Source organism: Dromaius novaehollandiae, chromosome Z (assembly GCF_036370855.1).
Source record: "Dromaius novaehollandiae isolate bDroNov1 chromosome Z, bDroNov1.hap1, whole genome shotgun sequence".
Lineage (NCBI taxonomy): Eukaryota > Metazoa > Chordata > Aves > Casuariiformes > Dromaiidae > Dromaius > Dromaius novaehollandiae.
In genome coordinates this window covers 8,577,049-8,598,402 of record NC_088132.1, presented here as the reverse complement: position 1 = coordinate 8,598,402, position 21,354 = coordinate 8,577,049, and the positions used below count along the sequence as shown (strand labels likewise).

General features: G+C 38.0%; 1 protein-coding gene across 7 annotated transcripts in view; it reads right to left on the bottom strand.

Annotated features, from left to right (window-relative positions):
- Nucleotides 1-345: 345 nt before the first annotated feature.
- Nucleotides 346-21,354, bottom strand: part of LOC112989800 (tudor domain-containing protein 7) — a 49,846-nt gene continuing 28,837 nt past the window's right edge. For all 7 annotated transcript variants that reach the window (XM_064501239.1, XM_064501235.1, XM_064501236.1 and 4 more), the window contains 11 exons: nt 17,790-18,370; nt 11,415-11,601; nt 9,699-9,810; nt 8,627-8,829; nt 8,355-8,489; nt 6,541-6,621; nt 6,139-6,273; nt 5,670-5,780; nt 3,611-4,110; nt 3,009-3,169; nt 346-834 (listed from right to left, as the gene is read on the bottom strand). In XM_064501239.1, the coding sequence (XP_064357309.1) occupies nt 614-834; nt 3,009-3,169; nt 3,611-4,110; nt 5,670-5,780; nt 6,139-6,273; nt 6,541-6,621; nt 8,355-8,489; nt 8,627-8,829; nt 9,699-9,810; nt 11,415-11,601; nt 17,790-18,370 (2,427 nt within the window). In that variant the 3' untranslated portion in view covers nt 346-613. The remainder of the gene's footprint in view (nt 835-3,008; nt 3,170-3,610; nt 4,111-5,669; nt 5,781-6,138; nt 6,274-6,540; nt 6,622-8,354; nt 8,490-8,626; nt 8,830-9,698; nt 9,811-11,414; nt 11,602-17,789; nt 18,371-21,354) is intronic.

Below are 21,354 nucleotides of genomic sequence, written 5' to 3'. Positions count from 1 at the left end.
TTAGTGATATCATTTCTAAGGAACAGCAAATAGACTAGTAACCATAATAAAGTAGATATCTTTCTGGGAAAGTTAAACCCTACAGGTATGGTCTCAGACCACCCTGCCCCCAAACTAGGCATTTTCATCTATTCAACATTTAGCAAGTTAAGAGTGGAGATAACTCCCCCACCAATAATGTACATCTCAGACACTAAATTCAGAAATAATGACAGCTGCTTCCTTGTTTCACAAGTAATACAGATACAAGTTAAAAACAAGGAATGAATATCCAATAATGGCTGTGACTTTTTACTTAAGAAGCCCCCCAAATCAGGAAAAGATCACAAGAAATAAAAGTCAATGTTTTACTGATAAATAACTTCTTTAATATTTTCACCCAAATATTCTAGTATTACAGTGGTAAACAAAGTGCAAGTTTTCAGAAAGTCAACTTTAAGTCAATAGAACCCAAACATGTTAAATAAAATGCTTCACAGAACACAAGCAGATTTTTCAAATTTATCACCTTCATATCTTCAAGGCCATGTAAGAACAGTTAAATTTCTCTTCAAAAGCTTGTTACTTCTTTTATTGCTAAAGAATCTGAGTTGCTACATTTCAGAAGTTATGATTAATTAACCTTTGAAAACTCCACAAGATCTTGAGACACAAAGTCATGAATCCATATATCAGTATCTGGAAGAGATGTGTCCACTAAATAAGTCACTATTTTTCGATCCCAAGAATTAGTGCTTTCATTAACTGCCTGTATCAGTGCCACCAAGGGTTTCTTCTCTACACGATTCCGAAACACTACTGATGCCTCTTCCGACCACTGCTGGCTTTTCACTCCTAGGACAAATATAATGCAAAACAGAAGGTCATTTTTAGACTAGACTAATCTGAATCATCTAGTTTATAAAGAACAGGGGCAAGTTTAAATACTTGAGAAAACAGATATTTCAAGGAAGTGCTACTGAAAGGAGCTTAGTTCTAGAAAAGATACTGGCTCACTCATCTCCTACGCAAACAAGGTTAATTACAAAGAATAGGCCATTTATTTTTTCTTGAAGTCTTAAGATATGGACAAGTTTGTGAAAGTGAAAGGCAATGTGCATTTCAAACTGTAGTAGCTACCATGTACAATCAAGCCATGTTACCCAGAAAAATCAGATACCAGCAAAGATCTTTTCAAAAGAAACCGGTGCTTTCTTATTCTGCCTGATGTTGCTGAAATGATTTATATCGAAAGGCTTGTTTTATATTAAGTTTTCTTCATTTCAAAACAATACCAGCTACTAAAATATCTGCCAAGCTACATCTGCAGAACTGAAAAGAAATGCCTCTCAACTCCTGTTATTCTTTGGCATCAGCATCGCACAAGGCAGGTCTGCTCAGAGAGGTGACACTAGAATCCAAACAGGTTTCTGAATGTGGCTGTCACCCACCAGAAAGAAGTGACTGCTGCAGACTTGGTCTTCTCAGACCACAGCTGGTGTGCAGCGTCTAGACAGAAGGGGCTCAAACATTGTAGATTAACATCCAAGCAGCAAGTTAGGGATAAAAGAGGCAAAGTAGCAAAGTGATGGCACTTGACTTTCACTACTAGCAGCAGCTTGCTACTCATAGGACAAGACAGTACAGATACCCGGCTCCTGCAGGTTACAGAAGAAATGAGAAGTCAGCAGTTGAAAAAGGGTAATCAGAAGTAGGAAAGGCCATAGTGGGGAAGCAAAAGAGATTGTACAAGAAAATATACTAGAGTGTGAAAGCAAACAGACATGGAAAAGGGAGCAAAAGTGGAAGAACAGCAAGCAAATAGTTGCTGGTTGTCTTGGCTTTATTGCACTGCTTTCACAATATGACACAGCTTAGAGGCCAGCTTAACTAACTACTCTGGATTCTCTGAACCAGGAAAACTGGATGACCTACTGGCTTGCTCAGCTGGATCCTGTACTACCCCAGTAGACAGACACAACTAGTAATCAGCTTCATTTCAGCATTGCCCTCCTAGGACCCCAACCTAGTGGGAACACAGCCAACTTGACTAATTTAAAGCAAACCCGAAGGTCACACAGAGGCTATTTAGGAAAGCAGATCCACAGAAAGCAACCTACGATCACAGCACCAACTTTATGGCCCGTCGCTTCATACAAGCACATTTTGTAACTGAAGTCTAGATTAGTATTTAACAAAAAAAGGTGAAAAGCAGCAGCTAAATAAGAACAAATACTTTTGAAAGGAATGCAGAAATGACAGAAGAAATCAGAGAAGAAAAAAGACAGCAAGCAGAGCCCAACTTTTAGTCTTTTTGTTTTAATTTTATCTGCTGTATGCACACACTCCGTGCCTAATTTTCCCAGTCCAAATATTTTGCTTAAATTTGGTGAAAGCCTCCCTGTCCTGTCTCCCCCCCCTCCCCCCCCGACTGCCCCTTCTGGCAACTCTGGATTCCAAATAGGAACTAGAAAATAGTAAGTTACAATATTGGCAAGATATGCAAGAAAAACTTCTCTAGAAGTCAGCATCCAGTCCCTATGTTATTTATGTAGATTAGGATAATCAGAATGCAAGTTCTTATCAGCAGATATGTCATAACTTTCATACTTAAACATGGTACCCACTATAAAGGATCTGAAAGCCATTCAGTTTTGATTTTCCCCATGTCTTTGCAAATTAAATATCACAAAATGATAAATATTAGTGACACTGAAAATCAGTTGCTATGAAAGTTCAAGCAATCTTCATATTTATACATGGTAATTAAAAGTATTCTAGCCATTGCATTAAAATAGGACTAACAAAACAGAACCATCACTACCTATATAAAGAAGAAAAGTAGAGCTACTTTGTTGGCATAAGTATGCATGCATTATGTAGGTTTCTCTAAGCAGGTACATGCTTATTTTAGCAAAAAATAATTATGCCACTAGCCTTTGTCTTTATCACTTTAACATCTCTACTCATTTGGTAGCCCTACTGCTGTATGACTTTAGTCAACAAAATCATAAATCCTTACTACCTACCTGCAAGCTGAGCTATTATAGCTTGGAAAGGTAGTTTTCTAAATGCATCCATGAGTGGCTGTACTTTCTTCATGCTGACAAGCTCATGTTTACCATAGTCCAGCTCATAAACTGACAACAACCCATTTGTAAGAATTCCTTTTATTATCACCCTGTACCACCTAAAAAGGGGGAGAATAAGAGTAGAGGATTTGAATTAGTATTCACACACAGTCAAGGCACCAGAATAAGCTACCTATGACAAAATAATAATAATAATAATAAATAAAATCATCATCCTTACAGGCCTGTCTCAAGCTTCCCAGATCTGGTGCAATCTGAATAAATGTCAACTCTACCAACTGCAATCTGGAAGCATGAAGAGACTGCAAACTCGTTTACTCCCTTAATCTTTCAGATATCATCAGATATCTGCCACGTTGTCAACAATGCAGACAAAACATTTCCCAAAGAAATTGTATCAAGGCTGAGCTTTAATAAGAAATGTGCAATTCTGTCACTAACTCCAACAGAGCTAGGGATGACGATTTACCAAGATTTAAGTATTGCTGTAGGTAAAATTTTGCTTTCAAAATATTTATTTTCAATGAATATCTACTTACTTGTTTTCAACTTTAGCTGCATACAGCTTGTTTTTTTCAATGTTCGCAGGCCTTTCTTCTGCCATGCTGTAGTACAGCATCATTTCTTCCATAAGGACTTCCAGATTATGTAGCTCTTGCCAAGGCTGGACAACAAAGTGACCCGGATGGCAGGCAACCGAGATGTAGACATCCATGGGCTCACCAAGCTTTGACAATGGTAGAGGTGGAGGCATATCAGGGGTAGGCACTGCACCACTGCGTTCTAAAGCAGGCTTGACCGAATCAGGGAAACTCTTCTCAGGACCTGCACCACCTAACTCCGGAGCTGAAACAGTTTCACTTGTCACCTTTGTGGAGCTAATTCCACCAGGTGTAACACTCAAGAAAACATCTTTCTGATGTTTCCACAAGTCTGCATTTATGATCTGGCGATTGATGCTACGATCCACATCTGGGAAATTCTCTGGAGTAAACAAGTAAATGTGCGCAGTTCCCTTTGAGCCATCCAGTTTAGCCACCTTCAAAAAGAAAACATTGTTTAACTTCCAACTAATGAATATTAAATGCAGATCTGGTTTTGTACAGAAGATTACAGCCTTTAGTAGAAACACAGCAACAGTTCATTGCACTATGTGCACAAAAGTGTTTGAAGTTATCCCAAGTGTGTTAACAGTTGTCAGACAGTAAGCAACACGGCAGCTGGAAAGAGCAGTTACAGCTATTCCGCTAGCGAGGAGCACATACAAAGCTTGAATTGAGTTCTGTTCCACCCAACAGGTTCAACCACTCCATTGCTTTTGGATGAAGTGTATGATTCTAGTTTTCATGACAAGATTAGCTAGTGTCATATAGTTCTGAACAATTAAATAATGCTATTAAAGATTAACCCCTAATCCTTCAGAATTCTCTTATTAAAGGAGATGAAGCCTATTATATTAAGGATGGGGAAAAAGAAGAAAGTTTCCAGGTTTGTATTATGCATAATGTCCAAGCACTGACATAAAAATATTTTTTTGTTTATGGTAGATATGATAGCATTGTTGATAGAAAGGCACTGAAATTTTAGTTTCACAAACTATATAATGTTTGTTTACAGGTACTGGTAGATTTTCCTAGCCTTTCTACACTAATCCACACAAGACATTACTACTTCTAGCCAGCAGATAGGAGACAAAAATAAAAACTTTCCACAGTTAAAGTGGACCTCTGTCTTTTATTATTTAAGCAAGTGAAAGTCAGTACCAAATTCAAACTATGTTGGAGGAAGATGTTCAGAAAAAACAGTTGAAACAGTCAAGTCTCAGAGTAGAGGAACAATATTCTAAGTACATGGTCTTCTATGCTAAAGCAAGCCAGAAGGCAAGGAAAGCTACCAAACATATCAAAGTGTACCCTTAAGAGCCCTGACAGTATCTGCAATTAGATTTAAGAGGAAGTCAGCTTTGCTCAGTCACTATATGAAAAAAGATTTCATTTAGAAAGGTGTTTTAAGTTAACCAAACTAGATGTGACACGCTGCAAGTGGAAATAATTTTAGTTCTGGGAGAACAGAAACTTTAAGTATACAGTAATATATGCAAAGTTATACTAGACTAGAAAAAATGCAAACAAAAATAAAGCTGCTTTCCAAGACCAGAAAGAGAAAGTTATCCTCACTTAAGAGGCATAAAAAGAACTCAGAAGTTACTCAACATTTACATCCTTTTACACGGGGAAATATGAACAACTGGGCTTTTTCTTCATCTGTTGGTAAAATAACTCCAGCTTCTATTTGGATTGGCACAGGAAAATGTGACAGGAAGTCAGTTCCCAAATTCTTGAGAAGAAAAAGCACCTTCTAACAATCTTAAGCAAGTATGCTCTATGTCAAATGTCGCAGGAAAAGGACTTCGCACTGCATTCATACTACTGATTACAAACTTTCTATACATAAATATATATATAAATATATAATTTTTTATATTTGTTCTATTTTTTGTGTCATTCATAAGAAAAAATATTGATGAATGGTTAAGCTTGCAGAGCTTTCTTCCCAGGTCAGTAGATTTCAAGTGACAAAATCATTTCAACTGTTTACCTTCATGCTAAAGTCAGGACAATTCAATACAGTATCTCTCAGCCACAGTACAGCATCTGGAGTCCACATGCCAGTGTTGAGAGGCAGATCCGCTAGGCAACATTTTATAGCCTAAGAACAGAAGCAAATATAAATGGTAAAAATTTAACAATGTGGAAGCCTAACAGCCATTGTACTACTCAGTTTCCCATTTACAGAAGCTTTATGAATGCAGATAGAATCGATAATGTATTACAGAGACAGAGGAACATGTGTAACCACTGTCATTACTCGCACACCACTACTCCAACATCCTCTCAATACACAAAACTAAATTATGAATTAATTCAGCCAGAGATATACAATGAAATACCCTCCAATGCTGAATGCTATTGAACAAAAATAATTTCATTACTTAAATCTAGGAGCAGCAGCACTACAAACACTGGTAGAATATCTAGTTTAGATCAGCTTTAAAATATCTTTATACCTGAGGAGGTATTGCAATTACTTCTCTCAAGAATTGTGATGGGATCTCTCTAAGCTCTGATACTTTTACAGATGCAACTGTTCCAGTATCCATGAACTGCACATCAAGTGCTCTACTACTGTGAACAATTGTTATCTGAAATGAGAAAGGAATAGTGTCAATTTAAGGTTAAAAATTAAGGTTAGGAAAAAAAGGAAGCATATCAGTGTTGTACAAATTTGTACAAACACTTGTTTCAGAGAATCACTCTGCATTTTAGGACAAACCTTAGATAAGTTAGCCCACATAGAGACATGCACTATAACAAGCTTCAGGGAAAACAAGGATCCAGATTTAGCTAAACAAAAATGAAGAGCCAGTTCTATGCAGGGAAACTGTTGCTGTTCTTTGAATACTTCTTACCTCCACACGTGCCCATTTTCCTTTATACGGAAACAAGCAGATTTTGCCACAAAAAGGTAATGATACATTAAACTCAGATGTCTGTAAATATAAAAACAGAAGTTATAATGCATAAGAGCCATTACTATCCAGCACAGAACTAATCATTACAGAAGCAACACATGGAACACAATTCTGACAAGCAATAGCTCAGTTTGAAACATAAAGCTTCTTTCCAGCCCCAGAAGCATCTTGTATCACACGTTGTTTAAGCTTCCCCAACCAGTAAAGCTTTAATTCCTAGTAACACTTCTTACAAGTGAACTGAAAAGATATAAGTTACCAGGACAAAACAAAACAAAAAAACCCACACACCCTCCCCTTACTTTTGGAAGTTCAGAATATAAACTTCACTGACTATTATTATTGATATTCTGAAAAGCAAGAGCAGTGCAGAACTGTGATAGACAACTGGTGAAGTTCCTGTCTTATGTTCAAGAATACACCACCCAATCAAGATCTCTAATGATCCAAATTTACTACCACCTCAAATGAAGGCCTCATGGGAATCATGATGACCCAAGGTCATCGTGACGACCCTAAATACATAACAAGGCACAAGAGAATCCAAGGACACCTTAGCTGGTTGAAATTTACAGGCAAAAAAACTCTGAAGATAAGCTGTGAAGTTAATATTGCTTCTTTCATGTCCATACACACACTGATATTGACAGATTCTGAATTTCACTTCCCATCTTTGATAGCAATCATCACCTCACATACACTATGCCCAGAAAATATGGACCTTTTAAGTATTTGGCTGGCTGTCTTGATCTGGCTAAACCATTCAGGGCTTTGTGCTTTTTCTTCAGCGTTCAGCCTGCTTGAAACTGCATCTTGGTAAGTGAAATATGTTCAAGATAATTTCCAGAGTTTGTGTCTCAACAGGTCTAAGGCTCAACTTGTACATTTAAAAACATTTTGAAAAACGCTGAAAATGTTGAAACATTTTGAAGTGTGAAGTGTTATGCATTTCACAAGCAGTGGAGCTACCACCACCAGATTTTTCAAGGATCTGCATTTCATGTTTTGATTTTTTAATGCTTCAGCTGGATGCTGTACAACTTAAATTCTCTTGGAATGCTCCTCTTTTGCATAAATTCTCTTATGTTTAATTAGGTTTGCTGTATATGCCTGCATATAGACATCTGGGCCCACAACCTACTTTAAGGCGACTTAATTCTTTTGAGAACACTGCCTATGTATCAGTCTGGTTGATATTGGTCAGTATGTTCAAAAACTACAGGGTACAGGGACCAGGTATGCAGCACACCAGATCAAGACCATACAACTCACAAGGAAGCCAGGCTAAAATGAACAGATCTTGGTTACACTGCTCTTTGACATTATGCACAAACTGTGCGATGGGCCAGGTGGTTCATGCACCTTAACTCCATCACATGAGTCAGATCTCCAGAGAACAGTATATGGTAGTATCTATGCACAGATTTTCTCTCAGTCTGAAGCAGTGCTTCCTCTGAAGTTTCCACTTGAAATTCCCCTTAAGAGACATTCTGTCACTGTTCAAAACTGTTCAAGGAAGGTTATAAGTAGTTACTGACAGTGACAGCATTAGAGACAACATCTGAACAAGAGAGAATCAGAAGAAACTTTCACTCTGAAAGCTCTCTCTCAAAGACCAAGTACAGAATTTGGAGCCATTTTGAATATGGTCTACAGCTACCTCAGATACCTGAACTTGTGTGAGAAAAAGGATTGATAAACTGAAGAAATATCACATTACTCCACCACTTCCCTCCTAATCACAAACCCACCTTGTAATGGAAGTAGTCTTCTAGCTTCTGCAACATTTCAGAGAGCCTGGACAAGCCTTTAGATGGTACCTGGCAATACAGGCTTCCATCAGAAGAAACGCTGGTTACTCTGACATTTTTATATATCGCATCTGCCTGCAACAGTAAGATTTTGACAAGAAAGGGAAAAGCACATACATAAGAACTCAGCAAATTCCTGCATATGGTTTTTACGCATCCAAGACCTAAGTGGTCAGTAATTTTTAATGAATTAAGAAACAGGAAGATGGTACCTGTAGGTGCAGTTCAAGGGACTTGTCATACAATGCCTTCCGACAGGTAGCATTGATGTTGATATCATCTTCTCCAGACGTATCATAGAGAACAAGAAGAGGAATATCACTCTTTTCCAATATTTCCACAGCAAATATCTTGCTGCAAGTTTGCGATTCCACAGTCTTTACTAAAACAGGATCATCACAGAAGAATTCCAGCCCTGTAAGACAAGCCATACTTTTCACACATCACTTTATTTGAAGGAAAATATAATAACCAGGCTTGTGTTTGCAACAGTAGTATTCCCAAGAATCAGGATGTAGCTGGAAAGTCATACTGCATCCTTACTTGTACTCTGCTTAATTTCTCCCTCCTTAACATAAAAAGCCATCTCAAAGAAAAACAACAAAAAACTACACCCTCCCCAAACCTTTTCCATAAAGAATCAAGGCAAATGTACAAAGGAAAAAGTGCAAAAATAAAAAAATAAAGCTCATTCCTGGCAATTCTATACATTTGAAATACAATTTGTAAAAGTTAAAAATGGCCAGTTTTGGAAAGGTAAATTTCCTGCACAGTCTAGGAAGTCTGCAAGTACTGAGAGGGGAATGATCACTTTAAATTGATTAAAAGGGATCATATTCAGGAATATTACCACACCTGGCCAACAGAACTACCTTATTTCTGGAACAAGGAGTTGTGCCAGTACATTGTTTCACACAACAGTGACTATTTCCTTTAAATTTCTTTAGGCACATATACATTAAAGGGCAAAAACATCCAAGCTCATTCTAGGTAAGCTAAGTGCAGAAACAATTTAAGTTCCATTAGATAGATACTAGGGTATTTTGATATCAAGTTTTGTTCTGTTTTTTTCTTAAAAAAAAAGAAAAAACTGTCACCTTCTTCTTTGCTTCTTTTGCTCTCCTTTTCCTTCTTTCCACACCTACTCATGTCTGCTTAGGCTAAACTGTCTTGGACAGAATCTAACAGTTATTATAAACAAGGATCCCAACACCCAGGTTGAGATGCTTCAATCCATAAGTCACACAACAGCAAGCTGCACAGTCAACAATGGCTTTCTCTTACCTGCCAGTTTACATTTTGCAGCCTGAAATGGAAGTGAATAGAACTGTTTGCCTAGCTTGTACACACAGTTCTTTTCAATAACCTCACTGAAGCCATAATCAACATAGCACACCTGATAATGGAAGAGAAAATAAAAATAAGTTCATTAATATCTTTTTAAGAACATGTCCTTGAGTCTAGGAAAAATATATTCAGTTATCACATTCTCTGTGCATCCACTGAATAGGCAAGCCACTTCTCAGTAATTTAGTATTACATATTGCTATTAGCCTTATGCTTGTTTCACTGCTTTGATATTCAGAGTTTTCAAAGAAAGCCTTCTTCAAGATACCTAAAACTATCCTCTCCAACTATTCCCCAGAAAGTCAGTTCTTCACAGAAAGAGTCCTGCAAAGACTCAGCACACATTACCTGAAGCTGCATAAAAAGAGTAATAAATTGGCAATTTTTGATTTTAAAGTTTTGAAAGTGTTGAAAACTCACATACCATTTCAGTGCCATTCTACAGTTTGACTTTTGTTTGTATAGCTTTAAGAGGATCGTTTTGATGTATGCTTCTAATAACTTCACTACAAATACCACAGGTATTACAGGAAATCAGTAGGGAAACTGCTGACTGGCAACAGGTAATCAGGGCTAAGGTGAGAGGAACAAGACTTAGACAGGGCCTTTTATAGCAGTTTTCTAAACTTCAACATGCAAAGCATCTGCATACCAAACTTGCAAAAGGGACCTCTGAGGATGACTGCAAATGCTGCAGTGCAGCAGTGGCCTTCTTTCTGCTGCTATTCAGGCTTGAGATGCATCAGAGGCATATTTGCTATCACTACCCTTTCCATTTCCCTGAAATCAATGTTTTACAAAGTTATTTTTGACACTTTCCTCTACCCATGAAATTTCAGCTGAAAGGTATCACACTAACTTCCTAATCACACTAACTAATACACATACTGTTTAAACATTTATGAAATGGATCAACATTAGAAGTATGTTAAGCAGATCTTGGTGAAAAGTCACCTAAGGAAAGAAAAAAATAAAAGCATAATATTTGATTAAGTAAGGAGTAACTAAAAAGTTTGAATTGTTCTTACAATTCAATTATATGTTCTAGTTTTGTAGCAGACGAACAAGAAGAGTCTGTTTGGCTCAGGAAAGGTTTAACAGGAGTTAAATTATCTCAGTTAAAAGTGTTTAAGTAACAAGCACACCAGGTAACTCCTATAGCACCTGATCTAGTTAGGAGAGCAAAGTTGAAACACTAGTATATCCTTCCCACTGTCTTTCTGTTCAATGAATGTGACAGATATTTTGGTGCAAGACTTCAGGCTAGATATGGGTCATAGGTATTTAGCCTATTCGCATTTCTCTTCACTTTCCTCAAACAGCACTACTACACCTATTCTTCACAAGACCAAAGGTATGTTTACCAGCACAGATGTGCTACAGTGCCCAGCCCCATATAAACCAAACCAAAACCCCAAAACAAAGTATTTATGGGGCAGGAAGATGGGGATAGGACTGAGAGACCACTTAACTTAGACAATCACACAATTTCAAAACAGTTCTTAGTTTCTCATGTAACTTAAAAAAGAAATATTTCCAGACAGGGAAGGAGAGAACGCTATTGCAGCATGTTTAAGAATTGACTGCTTATCTAAAGAACAGAACTGTTTCAATTTTTTTTTCCCCCAAGCACCAGAACAAACAGCTGCTTGCCTTTATTCTGTTGTCTTCCACAGAAGTTATCTGAGCACGCAACCAGGCATCTTCCTCAACATGTACAGCAACAAGTTGCCCAACACTTACAGACTGAACCAGTGACACTGAAGGATTCTGACTATAGTATTCTTTCATCTCATCTTCCATTCGTTCCTGGGCAGAAGAATAATCTTTACCCACATACCTACAGTATTTCAGAAAAAACAAAAAGCAAGAGTCAGGATGTGATTACAAAAGGCTTAATAAAAATATAAGAACACTTACATGAATATTCAAATGGGAATAAATTATAAATAAATATAGTTTCTAAGCACATCAGTATTGAAACTTTTTTGATTAAGAGGGCTATAGAAAAGTAGCAATTCATATAAAAGTTAGTACTGTCCAGAGCCAGATATGGTCCATCAATATAAAGTCTAACTTGCTCAACTAGATTTCTAGTAAAAGCTGTTACTTGTTTATTACAATAATGTAGAGGACCTTGACCAGAAGAGCAGAGTAGTGTCAGGGACCAGGTGCAATCTGGAACTAGTATGTCATCTTTGAAGCTCCTCTGCCATTAGGAGTGCCAGCTTAATCAATCAGGTTTTCATTAAAGTTGATCAAAGCACAAGGTGTTTAAAGTAGCTTTAGAGATCAGCTGTCACACCATCTCCTGTTTTTTACTCTCTTCTTAGCCTTCAAAATGATTTTGATATTAGGCTGCTGACCTTGCTCATACCAAAGCAGTCTGTCACATAAATCTTCAATTTAAACTATGTAAACTTAGTGAAAGATCCAAGAAGGACATTCTAAACATTTTAGGAACAAGTCAGATTAGAAAAGACAGAAAAACTTATTTCCAAAGCTGTGTTAGCAGCTTTTAACTACATTAAAATTGTTTGTAAAATGATTAATACTGTTATTTCTACCACAATGTTTAGTATGTCATGCTATAAAAAGATAAGTTTATTACAAAAATTGGATATACATCCAGGATTATTGCAGTTACTGTACTATGACATACTGTGCTAACTTGGTTAAAATGATTAACTTGCATCTGATCATTCCCCAGACTGTCTTTATGAAAATGAGGGTTTTCTATTACCACATCATTCAATTATATATTGTTTTCAAGCCTAACAGCCCTTTTGTTTCTATGTAAACACTCACATACTTCTTAAGGAACTTGGAGTGGAGACAGGTAGATGGGTATGTGCTACTCAAAAGTTTATTTCTTAACATTTGTTTCTTAAAGATACTTAACAGAAAGTAGAAGTATCTTGAATTTTTCAGAACTTCTTGCCTCACTATTTTCAGGAAATAGGTAAAAATTGCATTAAAAAGCTTTTTGGCTGGATAAAAGGTGATTGAGGTTGCTTTCCAAGTTTCTTTTTGTTAAAAGAATCTGAAAAATTATTTTTCAAGAGTGTGTGTTAATCTACATGCAGGTGTTCAGACTTTGCAAGTCATTTGCTAAGCATTCAGTATTATTCTCAATTGGAAGTAATTCACATGTCAAGCTTGCTGCTTCATTGTGAAAGGAACAGAGTAGTTATGTTCCCATAGTGAAAGAAACTGTAATATTTTGTCTATTCAAAGGGATAAAAGTGGGGAAAAAAGTACCAGACCTCTAGCTGAGAAATTCAAAGTAGTTGAGGATAAAATTGATAATTATTTCTTGCGAGAATTCCATTGTAGGACCTAGCATATCATCTCTGCCTTCACAGTGTTGTAGGTGTACAGAGAATATCTAAGAACATTTCAGTCATCTCACTTTCATTCTGCCTACAACAGAATTCTTAAAGAACTGTCTAAAGTCTCAAATTTGAAATAGCTCAAAACCTTTGAATTTTGTCTTAATTAGCACTCCAATACAAAGGCTTCAGCCAAGCAACACTTAGTCATGCGCCAAGTAAAGAGATATTGCTCAAGCAAGACAAAGAAGAATCTTGATTTTATCGATGCTGCCAAAACCAGCATCAGCCAGTAGCCTCTAAACGGTTCTTAAATAGAAGTGAAAGTGACTGCTAGGACATGCAAAGAAAAAGTAAGTTGATGCACTGTTTCCTTCTTGTATGTCCACACAAACATTTTCTTTCCATGGCCAAAAAAACCCCTATTTCCTTCAAGACCTGTTTGACCTTGAAGATGAGTGACTTTGCCCATGAAAGCAGACAAATCTCTAAGCACCGATTCCAGTATCTGGGGCCCAGATGACACTAATCAACACCATACACCTACACAGAACAAGTTCATAAAATTTACTGCTTAATATTGTCTGAGAACCATGGTCCAAAATCTGGGAACTGCCGCTTTAGAGGAAGTTTTTAACAAAGCAGCCTCAACTCAGAATGTCGTATGGCAGGCAGTTCCAATTCACACGGATGCAGCATGATACTTATTCCTTACAGGCACTCTTCTCAAAAGAGACACTTGAAAGCCATCACCCAGAGCCAGAGCACAGTTACTATCATCAGTGATCCACTACCCACCTCATTCTGGAGTAAGACAGAAATACTGTTTACTAGCCAAGCGGAACTCCCTCCCTTCACTGGGCCAATACTGGAGGCAACAGGAAGGCCACATTCTGTAAGCAGGACTAGAAGTCAGACAGGAATTCTTGTTCTGCCACAGACCTGTTTCATAAACAGAAAGACACACGATCCTCCACTTCCCTATCTGTAAACTAGGGAGGAAAATACAGCCACCAGTACAAGGTGTTTTGAAATTAGGGAGCTGAAAATTCTTTAAAGTGCTTACTGCATCTTTTCATTATGTTGGTGACTAAAGTCCTGATCTCTGCCTGCTATAGTCTGTGGCCAGACTGGGGAAAATGTGTTGGATGAGGTAACATCTCCTTTTCAGGACAGGGGTAAAAATCTAAGAATTGAAGCTTCTTTTCCATGGTTGATTAAAAACTGTCAAGCAAAAAAGCCACCCACATTAATCTTGCTGCAGCTGCTGGGAAAAAGAAAAAAAAATCTAAAAATTACAGTAAATGTTTGGAAGGATGCTGAAATCATTTAGAATAGCTATCTTTACTTCTCTTGAACAACTGGGAAAAGCACTGTTTCATCTCAGAAAAGACAGAATGTACTGGAGACATCCTTTGCAATTTGGCTTCTATTTCACATCTGACAGAGTTCATCATTTACATACTAAGCCTTTTGGGATGACCTGCAGTATGCGTGAGTATCATCTGAGCAACATGAACTGACTATGTATTAGGAAAATAAAGCTACACAGGCTAAAAACTCAGAATATTTGAAGGAAAATGATCACAAATGTTTCACAGGAGGCATTTGTTGCATAAGCCACAAAAGCAATTTAACATTTCGAACACAAGTCAACAAGTGGATACTCAGTCATACCAGCAGCAGCTGAGGATCAAGTCAGGGACTACGTGAGAAGACTTGAACCACTCAAGTCCATGGGATCACAGAGGATGCACACAAGGGTGCTAAGAGAGCTGGCTGATGTCCTTGCAAGGCTGCTATCGTCTTTGAAAGATTCTGAAGATGGGGGAAGATTCCAATGAGCAAACACTACGCTTTAGGAAAGCCTAAAAGATCAATCTGTGGAACTACAGGCAGGTCAACCTCACTTTGGTCCCTAGGAAAAATCAGTGAGTTCTCTTAGAACACATTTCTGGGCATATGAAGGTGGTGATGGGAAATAGACAGTAAATCGCTATGATTTGTCAAGAGTAAATCATGCCTCACCAACCTCATTGCCTTCCGTGATGAGTACACTTCTGTAAGAGGGGAGAGCAGTGATGTCATTTACCTCAATTTTAGCAAGTCTTCTGACACTGTCTCCCACAATATTCTTGTATCCAAGTTTAGATATTACAGTCCTGATGTGTGGACAACTAGATAGGTAAAAAACTGGTTAGATGATCAGCTCAGAGCATATTGATTAATGGGACATACATTACCTGGAGGCTGATGACAAGTGGAATACCATACAGGTCTATCCTGTCTATCCCGAGACCTGTCCTGTTTGACTTCCTTATCAGTGACCTGGAGGTGACATTGGAGCGCTCACTCAAAGTCTGCACATGACACCAAATTGGGGGTGAGGGTGTGGGGTGGATTTGATACACTTGAGGACAGGTCTGTCATCCAGGGAGGACTGGTCAGGCTGGAGGTTCCTGTCAGCCCATTCCTCATGAAATTCAACAAGGATAAGTGTCATGCCCTGCACTAGGGAAGGAAGAAATCCTGGCAGTGATACAGGTGGGGATGGACTGGCTTGGGAATAGCTCTGCAGAAAAGGCTCCAAGAATCCTGGTAGACAGCAAGCCCAACATAAGCCAGCAATGTGCCTTGCCAGCAAAGAAAGCCAACAGTATCCTGGGCTGTACCAAGAGGAACTCAGCCAGTAGCTGGAGGAAAGTGATTTTCTTATATTTCTTGGGTCGTGTCACTTTGAACAAACTAAAAAGACATCACTATTCTGAACTAGTGGAGACAATCTTTCCTAATATGAAAGGCAAAACTGACCATCAGGTCAACACGGATTAAGCCAAACACAAAGCGTGCTCCGAACCCATCCACATGGGACAACACTGCCAAAGCAGGCACAGCTCAGTTTTTGAGGGGTAACCCTGTGCTGGAGCCAACCCACATGAAAATGAACCTTCAGCACGAACAGTTCTCTCCAAATAATTCCTGAAAACCTCCTTAAAATAACAGATGAGAAAGCTGAAGTGTGTTACTCCACATATACAGCAAGTTATGAATGCTGTTAGAGTTAAAAGGTGTACAGTGAGAAGGAAAGCGTTTTGTACAGTTGTCTCACCTGCATAGCAAAATGGAAGTAGAGATGGATAGTTTGTTCTGCTTTTCTTAATACAAAACATGCAATTAGCATTATGTCCAATTGTTTCAGTATTCCTAGATATAGATTACTTGTTTTTATATTTTGCTGTTTTTGCTGGCACTAATTCATCTTTCATCACTGTCCTTCCTGTCTCAGACTATACTTTAATACAACTTTCACAGGAGCACCCAAAAACAAAGCTGCTCTTTCATGTAATTCTTCCTCCTACTTTTTTTTTGTTGTTTTAAACTTAAGCTCACTCTCAAATTCTGGCAGTCTTGTCCTCATTAAAATGACTGACTTGTCCACTCAGCAAAAGTACACTTGCCTTAGTTTAAGTTCTGTGGTAAGACTAGTATACAAAACAAGTTCATAAGCATGCTCCCTGCTGTTACACCTGTGGCCACTAAAATGCACAATGTTAAAACACTGAGAAAAAGCACAGTATAAAATGGTACTAGCATCTAAAACAAAGATGACCACATTCTCACATGAGAATTTTTTTCATAATCCCCAAGTATGGATTTTTCTCTAAGAATTACCAGCCATTACAGTTCCATGAGTTCAGAGAACTAAACTGATGGGCTGAAACTTAAAGAAAGTTCCAGGTTAAGTGTTCCAATACACTGCTGTTGGCTAGAGGAAAATAAAACGTATATAAATTTCAACCTTACAGTTAGTGTTGAATATTGCTAATCAGTAATAAGGAACCAGGTTTGTGTTTCATAGCTAAAAAATCTAAGTAAACTGCACATGTACTTATTTAGATGCTAATCAAGACCTTTGAGAACAAGTGAACAAACGTAAGTTGAAACTGCAAAAATTGATAGGGAAAAAAGATTGATGATACAGTATATTATCAGAGAGCAGCTCAATCCATCTTTTCAGGTGACATAAAACTGTTTAAGATTTAGGTCAATTTGCAATAATTTAGAATAAAATATTCTTCAGAAAGTCATAGCTTTTAAAGAATTGTTGGGATTTCTGTGTTTTATACCAACAGTAAAGTACACTAAGCTTATCAAGCTATTTCCTGACACAGCACCGTAACACATCCATAACGCAGCAACTACAATCCACTTTTTACAGTGGATTCCCCCTAAAGCTGCGCAGATTAACAACCACCAGAACTAAGAAGCACTTGTAGCTCACTGTTGGCTCATCTACCCCCAAAAGTGAAAACTGCAGTGTAATCTGAACACACTCAAGTCACACCCAGGTAGTGGCAAGTCAGCATCAGAAGTTTAAAAAAAATACTACTTTTATGTATGTTGTAGCAAGGCAATATCTGAACAATGTCATGAGCTACAAAACAGTTATTTAGCATGGCCTTCCAATAGTTCAAGCCTGCTTTGGTTCTCAGACAAGAAAATGATAAAACTGATCAGCTCAGAAGCAAGCTTCTATTCAAACACACAGACAAAAGGATTCTTAAGTTTCATTAAGAGCATTAGCAAATAACACACCTGCAGTTTCCTGTTCACTTGTTTTATGGCAGAGCTTTACAATAAGAATATGCAGATTTATAAAGCTAAAAGAGAAAGTGATTCTGAAGTAAGAACTTACCTAATTATGACCTCATTAGTGTTGTTCAGTTCTACTACCAAGACAGACAGGGATCCTTCTACTGGAATGATTAGAGGAGGGACAGTCATGCTCTCTGGATACTGCTCTTTGGATTCCTCATACTGCTGCTCAGCTGTGGCCTTTACAGCATCACGCATCTGGACTTTCTCACTGACATTCAGATTCTCATCAATGTGTCCTTGGGGTTTAGCATAGAGGATGGCCTTTTTGGGGTTGTCAGATATGTGGTCCACTGTGCATACATCTGAGAGCAACTCTAGATTATTCAGAACACCCTCTGGAAATTTTAGTTGGTAGGTGTCTTGATACAGCTTGGGAAGTGCATTAGCCCAAAGACCACTGGAATACTTCAGCAAGATGTTGACAACTTTCTGCTTGAAGTCACTGCTAAGTGAACCAGATGTGGTTTCCATGCTTGGTTTTAACAAAGGGTCCACTTTTGAAGAAGTAACATTTTGAGATGCTTTTCCTTGCTCTATACCACTCTTTGCTAATGGTGGTATCCTCTTAGCAGGATAAAGGAGTCCATCCATATGATCACCTGTGCATACTTTTTCCACCTTGGAAAATAAAAAGTAAAATCAACAATCAGTTATGTCCCAAACTAAATCATTTTGATAAATTTTATAACACACATTTTATACAAACTTTGAAGTGGACATCCACAGGGAACTAAGCTTGAGGCAGTTACTGCAGACTAGTCATTTCTTTGATGTCTCCTCCTCCTACATTTATTTGGGATACTGAACATATATGACTAAATCAGTACAGAGCAAATATAAAACCCATGTATTGCAATTAAGACTTGCTTCCAAAAGAGTAAATATCTTTTTTTCTCCTAGCAGAAGTGGAAGATAATGACACACTTAAACATAAGATCTCTTCTGCCAGCCAGTTACAAAGAAAAGACTCCATCTCACTTCACTGAGGGAAAAGGGATTTGACAGTACACTTCAGAAGTGAGAGGTCACCTGCCAGGCACTACTGTAAACAATATCTGCTGTCAAATACAGGGAACATTTTTATTCAGACAAGTTCTGAAATTAAGGAAGAAAATTCTGGATCATTTTAAGTTTGATTAGGCCATTTTAAACCATACACCCATAACTTCCCTTCAGACCTAGATGCTTTGCAAGTCCGTATGCCTCTGCCCTTCCCCATATCCAATAATAAACATCTTGGACACTCTGAAGTCACAGCCATGAAAGCAGTATCTATAAGAATTGTAGTAACAGACTCACAATAAAATTCCACTTTGTTAAAGCTACACAATTTCAACCAAGATCAGCCTAACTGTAGGTTAGAACAAATGTCTATGTAGATTTCAGACAACTGAAGTATCACTGCTTTCACCATAATCTACAAGCAAGAATTTTTGCAGTAAACAAAACTTAAGGTTTATAGAGCTCCACTTGGACATGCCTTCCGCAGAGGAAAGACATTTGGTTTCCCAAACATCACACCCAAGCCCTTCCCAGAGCTAGATCAGCGAAGAACAAATTGAATGGATGGACAACTACTGGCTACTCTGGGGTAGCTCTCACCTTTGGGACAGTGAGGTCCACACCCCGCATAACTTTACAAACCTTGCTAAAATCATTCTTTGCTGTTCTGTCTTAACAACATACAGTGAAAGAATAAAACAAACAAGATTCTAAATGTCTTTTATAACAAGAAAGTCACAGGTCACTCATTATCAAGATAATACTGACAAGACAAGATCATTTAGTTGTAATGTATTAAAAAACAGAAGAAATGGCCACTACCATGTGAAGAATCATGTATTTTCTCATATATGCACCTTTTCACACTCAGCTAAAGTCACTACATGCCCATTTGAGTCGAGAGTCAGCGAAATCCCCTACAGGCTACTACGTGGGTGCATTTTCACATACTTACTATGCATTGCATTATCCAGATTCGTGCAAAAATAAACTATCATCATTCTTGGCTATAGATCTCAGTCACCCTTTATACCTGCTAGCATGTATGCTGTTCAAGCTTGGTACAAAAGAAATAGTTATAATAGATTTTTTTTAAAAAAAGTTAAACACATTGCAGTTCTCATACATTCATGGTGGCCTGTCTAAGTTTATCTGTCAAGACCTGGGTGGTAAGATTTTCTGCAAGAAAATCAACAACCTCCAGACATAAGGCAGACAAACATATACAACAACCCTGAGCTCCAGGAATCCATAGTCGTGAGCACACAGTCTTTAAAAACTTTCTTTCCAAACTGGCTCTAAACCAGGATGACACACAAGACTGCTCTTGGGAGTGGGCAGGAGGGTAAGAAGGGGTTAGTGTCTTCTTACAGATATGCCTATACTTGAGGGAAAATTCATCAAATTCATAAGCTTCTCAGCTAGTTAGCTTGACATCTGAGATCAAAGTGTGTCCTGACACACAACCTAGAAGGACAAAGGAAATCTTCAATGATTCATGACAGGGAGAACCTACATATGGTTCATGATTTTCCAATCCCAGGCAAGTTCAGGTTGTTACGGAATTCTCTAGCCTCTAGTTCAACCTCTTGCTCATAGCAGGGGTGACCCCAAAGGTAAATCAAGTTGCTCATGGCTTTGCTTAAGGAAATTCTGAAAGTCTCCAAGGATGGAGATTCCACCACTTCCTAGGCAACCTATTCCTGTGTTGCACCACGGCCATGGTGAAGAATTTTTTCCACCATATACAACCAGAATTTTCCTCATTGCAATCTATGATAGCTGGTTCTTGCCATTTCATTGTGTACCTCTGAAAAGAGTCTAGTTTCACAGGACTGCAATTAGATAAACCCTAGTCTTGCAAAAGACAAACCTTGGCTGCTGTAGAACCTAGATAGATAAGGGATGTCCTTTGATCCAGGAACAACTCTATTTTAAGCTGAAACAGTATCTTATGAGAGAGGAAAAAGTCAGGGGCTCAAAAGTAGTACCCCAAAGATTGAATAGGATGACTACAGGCTACAATACCTAAGATATCTGGTTGGAAGACAGACTGCTAGTCCCACCGAAAATTAAAGTCTAGCTTCCAGAAGATGTTAATTTGGCTATTGCTGGTGATTTAATAAGGAAGAAAAAAAAAGTAACAAAACGCCTTTGTCTGAAAGGTTCCTGTTACCTGACTCAAGAATATCAAAGGAGAGGAATGAGTACAGGTAAGTACAGATTGTGTAAAAAACTTAGATCTATGTCTCCTACTTTTATTCTTTATTACAAGGAAATAGTTACTGTAAAGACTCTCTTCCCAAAATGAATCAAGACTGATTCCAGGACCTGAAGATCCAATAAATTCAAAGTGGGATCTTGCTTAAAAGAGGCCTGTGAAAAGTACACAGGCTCTTATTTGTGCTCAGTGAAGTTCAGCTAGAGAAGGACAATAGCCAATGAAGTCGTCCTCTGCTCATCTTAAGTTCCCTTGGTAATTACAGAGCTCCTTCAACAAGCAAAGCATTTTATGAATGCATATACCAAGTGAGTTTTTCTTCTCCAAAGGGAGTTATTCCTCAACAGAATCTAACTACAAGTACTGCCATACAATCACA